At 58.6% G+C, this 11,262-nt stretch overlaps 1 protein-coding gene across 1 annotated transcript; it reads right to left on the bottom strand.

Annotated features, from left to right (window-relative positions):
- Positions 1 to 5,331: 5,331 nt before the first annotated feature.
- On the bottom strand, positions 5,332 to 10,666 carry LOC119100564 (toll-like receptor Tollo). Its single transcript, XM_037223645.1, has 4 exons — positions 8,737 to 10,666; positions 6,310 to 7,128; positions 5,809 to 6,252; positions 5,332 to 5,700 (listed from the first exon to the last, which is right to left on the bottom strand). Exons 1-4 carry the CDS (start codon positions 10,396 to 10,398, stop codon positions 5,332 to 5,334), a joined length of 3,294 nt encoding a protein of 1,097 aa, XP_037079540.1. The 5' UTR covers positions 10,399 to 10,666.
- Between the last annotated feature and the right edge of the window lie 596 nt (positions 10,667 to 11,262).

Raw genomic sequence — 11,262 nt, 5'->3', positions numbered from 1 at the left:
CACGGCCCAAGGTTTCGAATTCGGCGACCAGCGACACGTGCCTTGTCCAGCGACCTCTACCTAGGTACCCTCTACGGCAATAATGCATAGAAATAAGGGTGGCGGGGTAGACGGAGAAGAGAGAACATTGGGTTGCCACTCTTGCCGCTAGACACAAGAATTAACTTGGACAAAAAAGTTTCGCCCTCGCACTTCTTTGGGAGTTTCCACACCCATGGACTTGTGCTGCGGGCTCCACAACACATAAGTAGGTCCACGATCTGAGATTTACACGAAGAACTTAATGATAAGGCAGTAGTAAAAGTCTTATTCCTCGGACAAACACTAGGAGAATTGAGATATAGATGCGTTGATATTTCGGCAAGATACCTTTATCGAAACGAAAAGCAGAAGAAAAAAGAAAACAGTAGCTTCAGCTATCCGTTTGGATAAAGGCATGTTGCCGAAATATCAACGCATCTTTAGCTCCATTCTCCTGTTTTTTCTCCGAGAAATAAGGCTATTGCTACTGTCTTATCTATGTGCACAATGTCTGCACTAATGTACTTAACAACTCACTTAATTAAGAGCTTAAAGATTTAAAAGCTTCAAACCATTTTTTTTATGTAACGCATGTTTCAACAATTGATGCATGATTTTTAGCATCGGAGCCCTCCAAACACCACTGCGAGCCAAAAGTTCACCTGTCAATGGAGCAGTTCCTTGTTGACAAGAAATAAAATGCCTGCAGAATCTGCGTCATGAATACGCAAGCATCCTGTCCAAAATAATCAATCACGTTTCAGATCATTTGTGCAAAAGGGCCTTCAGGAGAACTGCTGCTGCTTCAATGCCGTCCCATTTCCCCCCGCTGGTGCGACGTTTTCCGCCCTGGGTGGCCTCAAGACGATAATAGGCTGCTCGATGATCTGTCTATCAGCGCCCTTGTTGAAAGCATCGATATCGCTTTCACACGTCTAGAAAACAGATAATATGAATTGATATTAGAGCTATATATTATTGTGCAGGTCAATATTGGCCATTAGGGTCAATTGATGATGTTATAGCTGCACGCTTAGCGTAAAAATGATCTGTTGCGTTCTTTGGATGCAGCCTGAGCATGGGTGAAAGCTATGCATTCTCAGAGCAAACTAATTTCGGTGCACATATTAATCATCGGTGCAAAAATGATGTAAATCGCCATACATCTGATTGTTGCAATATGAGCACCGCACAGCGACCGCAAAAAAGCATTAAGGTCGGGCTACAAGTGACTCTGGATGACAAACTGGCGCAGGGGAATAAGATAATATTTCATTTCAAATGCATGCATTGTAAAGGCTATTGTTCGCAATTGGAGGCGTAGACGGCACACATACAGGACATGGCTAACGTGCCAAGGCGAAGACAGGAGCTGCTTAAGCCAATGTAGTCGATGTAGTTCGAAGGTGTGTCATGCAGTTGATGAAGTCTCGGTGCATCCCTATGGTGGACTGGTCAGCCAGACGACGCAAACGCCATGCTAGTCAGGTCATAAAGGAAATGCCCCATTGCCCGTCCCCCGCGTACCTACAGAATTCCAAAACTGTGAAAGGTTGGATAGGTAGACCTAAAAAAATCAGAAGACTTTTCTCAAAGCATCATGTGGTCTAGCATATTATCGATATTTTTCATCCAGGCACAGTGGTCTATTCGCAGAACATACATCATTCGCGAATCATGCCGTTTAGGCGTATAACCCGAAACCTTCCAGCTTCACCGAATTACTATTTTTTATCGATGGCAGTTTGTATTTGATCTTTATAAAGTTGAAGTCTGAGGTTAACCACAAGCACGCCATGTTGTGTTCTTTTTGCACCACTATTTGTGGCTGCGGATATCATACCTAAAAGCTCTGAGTCTTTCGTTTCTTCCATATCGGTTTAACTTCCGAAGCTGCGGTTAGGACCTCTTTCCGTAGCCCTCACCTATCCCTTCCACGCGTTCCTCAGATACCCCACCCGAAGAAGAATGATTCAGCCCAATACCCCCTGCCAAAAAGTCATGCAAGCCTCGCACCGCTGAACGACGAACGCAGCGCAGCGTGTGACAAATCGACGCACTCTCCCCTCCGCTGGCGCCACTTCTGAGGGGCGCCCGGGGAGACGATCAGTGAAAGTCCCGACATCCCGACCAGCACAAAAAGCGCCGATGCGGCATGCAACCGAGCAAATAAACAACCGACCAGAGATCGGCGGCTGGCGATGCCCCGCGGCGCGCGCCGTTTTTGCCGCGGCGGCGAGGAGTGGCGCGGCGAGCGGACGGCGCCGGTGGCTTTGTCTGCGGTTTTTGCGGTCGGGCTTTTACCGCCGGGCGGCGTTGAACAACTTTTCCGGATGTGTCCGGGCGCAGCGGTCGGGTTCTTACTACTTTTTCGAGGGTACGGTATCGGCCGATGGTCCAGGGGGCCGTCGGTGGAGCAAGTGAGTTCTGTGACCAACGCAGCGCACTTGCGCCGGGCAGGCGGACAGCAAAGTATGCGGAAGAGGCACTCAAATATGAACGAGGGCTCATGGCGTCGTCAGTGGCATCTAAAATCATCCGACAGTGTCGTGTACCCAAACCTCGGTTTAACTGCAGCTGCGGCGGCCAAATCGATGGGGTAATTGGGGCCAACTACGCGATTTCCGGAAACCTGTTGCTAGGAGCGCTTGACTTATGACTAAACGTTTCAACTTCGAAATGGCTCACTCCATGTGTTCATCAAATATTGAACCACTCTGGATGGGTTTTCGCCAAGTGCTTCGTTTGAGTCAAGCATCGCCATTTCCCCGTCAACTGGGACGTCCGACAATATTGACCATTCCGCGGACGGATGGCGGCCTTTCTGGGTCGAAAGTACCGGCCGGTCCCAACTGCACGTGTCATCCGGAAATGGCGCTCGGCCCCAGGGCAAACATAATTGTTGTGCCGGTGTTGACCCAGCCTGAGTGTGGTGGAGGGGGGGGGGGGGGCAGGGACGCACCTCGTGTCCGCTAGCCAGGGGCCCGTGCTGGCATGGGCTCAGTCTGAGTGGGGGTGCGTGTAGGGGTGGAGGGGTTGGGGAAGAGGTACGCGCCTTTTCCTTCAGCCAGGGACCTGCGCTGACATCGGCCCAACCTGAGGGGAGGGGGGGGGGGGGGACGCGCCGCGAGTCTGCCAGCCAGGGGCCCGCGCTCACATCGGAGGGGCCCTGCATGGAGATCGGTTACGGACGATAGATGGGCTGATTGACCTTTCAGCGAGCGGGTCATTGTGACTGAGGCACGTTACTCTGTCTGTGACGCAGTGGCGTGTGCGCTGATCGGTTCCGCATGGCTCGCCCTCGGTCATGGCGGGATAATGAATGCTCCATTGTTGCCGCCCGTGGAGCTAAGGAGATAGCGTTTTCCCACTAGATATCAGCTGAAGACGGATTGCATGTGTCTCTGGTGACGTCATTTCACTCTGGACAAGCGGACCGGTTGCCTCACCACTTCTGTCGTGGTCGGCCTAATCTGCCGATCGCTGTAATTTTCTCATCACGCTCACATTACAAAAATGAATTGCTAAAGCTGGTGATTCACGCCAGCCGGATGAAGGACTTCTGGCCACTTTCCCGCAAGCGCACAATTCCCAGGATCTGGTGACCGTTTCAGTTGCATACTTTCGTGAGTGCATCGGAACAAGAGTTAGGCATTTTCTTGAAAGGCATCAGTCATACCCCTTCGCAGGAACTCAACCAGGCGCCCATTGATGCTTGCTGAGTCCAGTTTACTTCCATGTTCGATGCATTCTGGAATGGTGCCGGTGTGCGTCTTTGCCTGGCCGACACGGGGTGACGCCATCTATTCCATGCAGTCACCATGTTAGTGCTCAAGCGAAAATAGCTGGCCTAGCGAAAAACCGTGCGGATTTAATTCGGAAATGTGTGCATTCGGACACTTTGACAGCATGAATGACAACAGTGAACAAAAGGCCACAAAAGACGCAACGAAAACGCGGAAATGTCGCCAAGGTCTGGGTCATACCCGTCCATCGTACTACATCTACTACATCGTAGTGGAAAAACTGCTCATTTCAAAGAAATGTGGTGTGCGCGTGACGTCACCACGCCTGTGCAGAGCAGATCGTCAAAACGTGAATCTGTAAGGTTCTGACTTGTGACGGGTACCTGCGATTCCGCGCACAATCTCATTTCATATACTTTTTGAAGCTGGGTGCTAGTGAGCCCGCAATAGCAGCCTCACCAGCCGCGTTTCAGGACGTTCCGTGTGAAGCTTCCTCCGAGTGCCACCGCGTTCCCGGAGCAGCGTAGCGATACTGCGGCGCCACAGCCTCCCGTCTGCCGACCAAGGCAAGGTGCTCAGGGGCGTCGGCTGCACGTGCTGAGGATGCCGCGCCGGGCGTCCCCGCCTGATTCATGTGCATTCACGCGGCTGAAGTGCCTGCCGTTCGGGCGGCGCCCAATTAGGGCGAAGCGGCGCCTCCGTCGGTCGGCGCCGGCCGTCGAGCCGCGCCGACGTCAGCGAACGGCCGCCGACCGCCAGCCCGTCGGCGGCGCGGACCTCTCGGAGCCGCCTGGGCGGCCGGGGAGGCTCGGAGGGTCGGAGGGTCGGACCCTGGCCGCGATGACCCGGTTCGGTTCCGGCCGCCTGACCCGGCCGTCTCTCCGCCAGTCTTTCCCGATGGGAGGCCTCGGCGCCGTTATGGGGTCTAATGGGCCGACTGTGCGGGGATCAGGAGCGTCGCCGTCGTGGGGTGGAATATCAAACAGACGGTTCAGGTGCCGACTGGCCGAGCCGCGCCGAGCCAGATCCGTCTTATCTCGAGATCGAAACTTCATTTGTCATCGTCCGCCTGGTCTTTTGTCTACGATCGCTCTGTAACAATACGTCAAACTGTGGAGGTACTGTGGAGTCAATAATTTATTACAGATCAGGCGATGTGACTAGAATAACAAAATAAGCGATCTCCTCTCATATATACACATACGCACTCCCTCTTTAACAGGTGGGAAATCACTGGAACGATAATCTCATTGGTCGGCAGTCAACACATGCTCGCACATCACTAGCCCTGGGGGCACCTCCAGTAATTCGCACATCGACGCCCGATGGCAGCACACACCGAACAGGTGACGTGCGCGGCGCGCTCACCCGGCTGGCGCCTCCGAAAGGGATGATGAGCGCCGGGTCACGAGGCTAGCGACCTTTGCGCCGGCCGCCCGGGCCGCATACCGATGAGAGAATGCCCTAAAACGGCGCCGGCCGGCCACGGCCCGGTGCGTCTGGTCGCGGGGTGCCGGGGCTCGCAGACTCCGCCAGCTGCACAGACGGCCGCGTGGCGCCGGCGCTACACCCAGAGCGAGTGGGAGAGCGAGCGCTGGTGGTGGTGCTGGTGGCCCGGATGGTCCGGGTCCGACGGCATCTGCGGCTGCACCTCCGGCTCCAGCGTGCAGTAGATGTCGGCGTCGGTGGCCGGCCGGCCAGCCGTCTGGTACTGCTCGATGGTCATGTACGTGTGCTCGCTCGGCTGGATGCTGCTGTAGCTGTTATTGTGCGGCGCCTGGGCGCTGTAGACGAGCGCGTGGCTCGAGTCGGAGCGGCCGTGCGCCGGCCCGTCCGACCGGTCATCCGACACCACCGTCGAGCACGTCGGCGACGGCGAGTCGCTCGGCAGCACGGCCCGCAGCGCCGCCGCGTCGCGAGCCGCGCACGCTGGCTGCCCGAACCCGTACAGCGCTTTCAGGCCGCGGCCGCTGGGCAGCAGGGCGCGCAGCCGGCGCCAGAAGTCGGGCTCGCCGTAGCGCACGCAGTCGGCGCCGCGCAGCAGCGCGCGCAGGTCCGATTCCAGCTCGGCCCGCTCCACGCCGTGCATCACAGCCACCACGCCGCGCGCGCGCCGCAGCGCTTCCAGGTGCGACGACTTGAAGTCGAACCGGCACCACTCGTTGTCGAGGAAGTTCCTGGAGAGCACGAGCAGCGTTCGCCGCGACGCCTGCACGCAGTGGTGCACGGCGTCGCCCAGGTAGCTGGTGCTAGGCGCGTCGCGCCGCAGCAGGCACAGCCGGTACGCCGGCGTCGCGTGCTCCAGCTCCGGCGCCAGCACCTCGTTCACGAAGCGTGTGTCCTGCGCGCTGTACGTCACGAACACGTCAAACTGCGTCTCTGCCTCGCGCGCCACCGTCACCGCCGCAGCACCCGCCAGCGACGATTTGGCGGCGGCCGGCGCCGCGCCGCCGCACAGACGCGCGCGGAAGCGGAACACGAGCGCGGCCGCCGCGGCCGCCACCACCAGCGCCACCCCGGCCAGCACGGCCATCAACAGCACGCCGTCGGTGGCCGGTCGCTGCACGGCCGATGTCGTCAGGCCGCCGGCGCAGGTGGGCCGCGCGGCGGCGTACTCGCACTGGATGTTGTCGGCGTCATCCACCTTGGCGCGGTTGTCAGCTAAATACCCGGCCAGTCGCTCGGCGAACGCGCACTCGCACGACCACGGGTTGCGCGCCAGCGTCAGCTCCACCAGGTACGGGCTGGTCAGCTGCCACACGGGGAAGCTGGTCAGCTGGTTGCCGTGCAGCGTCAGCACCTCCAGCGCGTGCAGCTTGGCGAACGTGGCCGGGTGGATGCGCGCGATGCGGTTGTTGTGCAGGTAGAGCTCGCGGAGAGACTGCAGGCTGTCAAACTCGTGTCCGTACAGCTCCGGGAGGACGTTGTTCTCGAGCCGGAGCACCTGGAGCGCCGAGAGGCCGTTGAGGCTGCGGTTCTGGATCTCCTCCACGTTGGAGTTGTTGACGTACAACAGGCGGATCCGCTTGCGCCCGATGAAAGTGTGGCTCTCCAGGCTTCGGATGTTGTTGCCGGCGGCCAACAGGGCCGTGGCGTCCATCGGGATCTCCCGCGAGATGGCCAGCTGCTCTCGGCTACTGCAGTCGACGATGTTGGTGTTCCATGTGTGGTCGTGGTAGCAGGAGCAGCCGTCGGGGCACTTCATCTCGCAGTCGCAGGCCACGTAGTTGCAGCAGTGGCAGAGGGCGAAGCAGTGCCGCTCGTAGTTGCAGAGGAAGTCGGCCGGCTTGGTGAGCGGCAGCGGGATCGGATGGCCCGGTGACCGTAGTAGGCGGCACATCACCCGCTCCGCGTCCAGCACCTGCCGAGGCAGCGAGAAAACCGTCAGACAAACTACACTGGACGACGGAGAAAACTGCACTATTGGGTTATGCAACTCACATGGCAATTATACAAAACCAGCCAAACGACAATCATCACTCCCTTCTTGATTACGTACCAGCTGTACGTCGTCGCATTTCGCCCCTCAGAATATTCATGCTTGGCACAGTGTCTCCGGGAGATGATGTAGACGAGAGCGGCGAAAGCGGGTGGGGAATACCATCTCCCCGTTGGAATATTTACGAGTCCACAGCGTTCCATGGCATAAAATGGAGATAAAAATCCCGTCTGCACCATTCCTCAAATTTATACAAACCCACAGCGTTTCATGGCATAAAATCAAGATAAAATCGCCTTCGCACCCTTGCGCCAAACTACTCGGAGGATGCTTCGCCCTGATTCCTTAACATCAGCGTACACAAGCATCCATGGATCAAATCACCGACTCAGCAGCCTGCTAGAGATTAACTGTTCACTGCTTCAGTCCGGTGCGCTTCGTAGCTCCATACTTGCTCAACGACGAATCCACTTAAGCGGATAAGTAATGTTGCGATACACTTCACGACAAAAGTTCTGACAATCAACAACCACCGATTCGAATGATGTGCAATAATTTTGTCCTGTCCACGCATAGTTTTACTGGACACAGGAAAGTGTATAGGGAGGTCAACGCAGGCGACGGTGTATGCATTGAGCCTCCCTGCTCCGATCAGCGCACCTGCATCTCCGACAGCCTTTATCTAGTCACCGACAGGCCTGTCGCCATGCTTCACGCGCCTCACTATTGGCCATGCCAGACCTCGAGCCGGCGCCAATGACCAGCACATTCGCTGCAAAGTTCGTTAGCGATACCTGTCCTCCCAATTTTGTCTGATCTGTTCTATCTTGCTGGCATCGCTCATGGAAATCCGGCGCAGAGGCAGTTCTTGCGCAAATCCACGCCGCCGACAAAGCAGCACGTTATCTGCGCTGTCCGAGCGGTGACCACCTTGATTTGCAGCAAAAGAGAAAAGATCTGCGGCGAGCGGGTGACCACGGTGTCTGATCCAATCACATCCGTCTATGGCGGATCGTGGGAGAATGTGCAGGCACATGCGGCCCGTTTCGCGTCCGTGCGAAAACGCTTAAATTATAGTCGTGCAAGAGACGGCATTTGCCGCTGCTTTTAGGTTTGTTCGACGGGAGTCTTACATAGCTGGTGAAATGACTGGGCTCAGCGGATCGACGTCCGCTAAAAGGGGATCAAATTTCGTGACTTTCTGCTACAAGGCTGTGCTAAGTTCACCAAAACAGATGTTAAATTATTATTTCAAGAAACTGCAATGTTCTCTCTGGGCGCGCTCATTTCCCATTCCCTGCCGACTCCTGTGTTTGCTGTCGTCCATCGAAATGCGAGCTCAAGTCATCAAAACTTCGGCACGGTCACACTGCCGTCAACAAAACCGATCCACTTCAAGCGAGCCTTTCCAATGACTAAAGCCAACTATAAATCGGTTTATCGCTCGGTCCATTCCGGCCAATGGTGCTTCAGTCACTTTGGCGATTAGTAAGAAGCCTCGCCATCACGGTGAGTGCAGTGAGGCCTCACCTGAGGGTATTTGTGTCGCGGCGTCATGGTGTCGATGGTGAGCAGCCAGTCCATGGCGCAGTCACAGAAGAAGGGGTTGCCGGCCAGTAGAAGCTCGGCCGGCGCCACGCTGTCCTCGCTGCCGGCCAGCGTCACCGCCTGCAGGTCCAGCTCGCTCAGCTGGTTGGAGGAGAAGTCGGCTCGGATCAGCCGGGACTTGGCTTCGAACGTCCCCAGCTCCACCGTCGTCAGCTGGTTGCTGGCAAGGATGAAGTACTTAATGCCGTCGGGCACGGACGCAGCGGCCAGGTGCGACACCTCGTTGTGACTCAGATCCAGCGTCTCCAGCTTGATCTTGGACTCGATGTTGTAAAAGTTGCCGATCTTGCGGATCCGGTTGTTGTGGAGGTCGAGCCAGCGCAGCTCGACCGGAATCAGGGCGTAGTCGAAGAACTCGATCTGATTGTCGCTGGCGTTCAGCCAGAGAAGCGCCGGCAGCTTCGCGAATAGGCCGTTGACGTTGCTCAGCCGGTTGGCGTCGATTCGGACGACGCGCAGGCCGGCGGCAGCGTCGAAGGCGCCGCTCTCGACGCCGCTGATGCGGTTGCGGGAAAGGTCGAGCACGGCCAGCGAGCTCAGGCCGGTCAGACAGCCGACCGAGACGTTGCTCAGCTGGTTGCCGGCGAGGCTGATAAAGCTGAGCTGGCGGAGCGGCGCCAGCGCGCCGACCGGCACGTCCCTGATGAAGTTGTCTGCCAGGTCCAGCCGACTCAGGAACGTCAGCCGCCTGAGCGCCGCCGGCACCGACAGCAGCTGGTTGCGCTGCAGCAGCAGGTGCTCCACACTGGTAACGTTGGAGAAGGTGAGGTCGGCGATGTCAGTCAGCCGGTTGTTGTCCAGTCGCAGTCGGCTCAGCACGTGCAGGCCGGCCAGCGAGTAGCGACCCAGCCGAGCAAGTGCATTGTCCGAAAGAGACAGCGTATGCAGGTTGCTCAGCGACGAAAACACGCCGTCTGGCACGGACGTCAGCACGTTCCGGCTGAGGTCCAGCACCTGGAGGCTTGAGAGGTCGTGGAACACGTCCACGCTGAGCGAGTCCAGCTGGTTTGCCGACAGATCCAGCACGATCAGACGGAACAGGCCGGCGAAGGTGTCCTTTCGGATCCACTCGGAGCTGAGGTTGTTACGGGACATGTTGACCGCCTGCAGCTGCGGCAGGTCGGACAGCAGGCTCGGCGGCAGGACGCGGATGCTGTTGTTCTGCACGCGGAGGTCGCGGAGCAGACGCGTCTCGTTCAGCATCATGGCCGGCAGCGCCACCAGCCGGTTGTCGGAGACGTCCAGCACCTCCAACCGTTTCAGGTCCCGCAGCGCTCCGTCGTGGATCACGGCCAGGTGGTTGGCGCGCGCGTGCAACTCACGGAGGCTGCCGAATGAGCTGAGTCCGGCCGGTGACAGCTCCAGCAGACCGTTGCTAGACACGTCCAGCACCTGCAGACTGTCGCTGATGCCAGCGTCCTGCAGCTCGGCCAGCTCTTGGAAGCTGTTACCAGTGAGGTTGAGCGTCTTGAGCGACGCTAGGTCCGCGAACACGCCCGACTCCAGCGCCCACATGTTGTTCTCGCCGAGGTCCAGCGTCTCGAGGTACTCGAGGCCCTCGAAGCAGCCCCGCTCCAGCCTCATCTCCGCCGACGTCCACTCGCGGTTGAACGTCCTTAGGCTGAGCGTCCGCAGGCCACGCAGGTGGCGGAACACCCCTCGCCGGAGGTGCCCCAGCGCGCAGCGCTCCACCGCCAGCTCACGCAGCTCGCCGAACGCGCGCCCCAGCGCAACGGCGAAGTCAACGCTGACATGCGACGAGTCGGCGCACTCGATCTCCAGTCGCCGCAGACGGCCGAGCTGTGTCACGTTCACGCGGCCGGCGTCCAGCGTGTCCAGCCGGCATCGCGCGGCGTCCGCGCCCCGCGGCTCGCATGGCTCGGCGGCTGCGCGCCTAAGCAGCGGCAGCAGCAGCAGCGCTGCGATCACAGCCCGAGCGGCGCGCATTGTGCCGACCGCCGCCGCCCGACCATCACCGAACGTCGCACACGCACCCCCAGCCTTCGCTGACTGCAGACTGCCGGTCGGCCGGCCGTCCGCCTTCCCCGCACCGGCAGCCACCTGCGTCCCGGCGCTCAGCGCAGCGCGCCGCCCGCCGTGACCGGCATTCAGCGCAGCACCACGCTCAGGCTCCCCTAGCGTCCTGTTCAAAAGGCCTCCACCGCGCTTTACAGGTTCAAACTGATGCCGCCGCTGATCCCGACAGTTGTGATAGCCTGGCAGAGGTTCAGAGACGCGTCGGGTGCGGTTGCAGCGGATGACATTCTCCCAGACGTGACGCGCCTGCCGTCTCGCCGTCACGTCGTAACGCGCTCCGTCCGGCGCGGCCGCCCGCACTGCAGTCGCAGCGGCTTGCTTTTGGCATCGCGTGGCCCAGTGCGGATCTCATTACGACCCAGCGTTACGACATGGCGCGCCGTTCCGGTCAGCGGCGGGTGCCCTCGGGAC

This window comes from Pollicipes pollicipes, unplaced genomic scaffold (assembly GCF_011947565.3).
Source record: "Pollicipes pollicipes isolate AB1234 unplaced genomic scaffold, Ppol_2.1 Scaffold_4881;HRSCAF=5763_pilon_pilon_pilon, whole genome shotgun sequence".
Lineage (NCBI taxonomy): Eukaryota > Metazoa > Arthropoda > Thecostraca > Pollicipedomorpha > Pollicipedidae > Pollicipes > Pollicipes pollicipes.
This window is presented reverse-complemented; position numbering and strand designations above follow the sequence as displayed.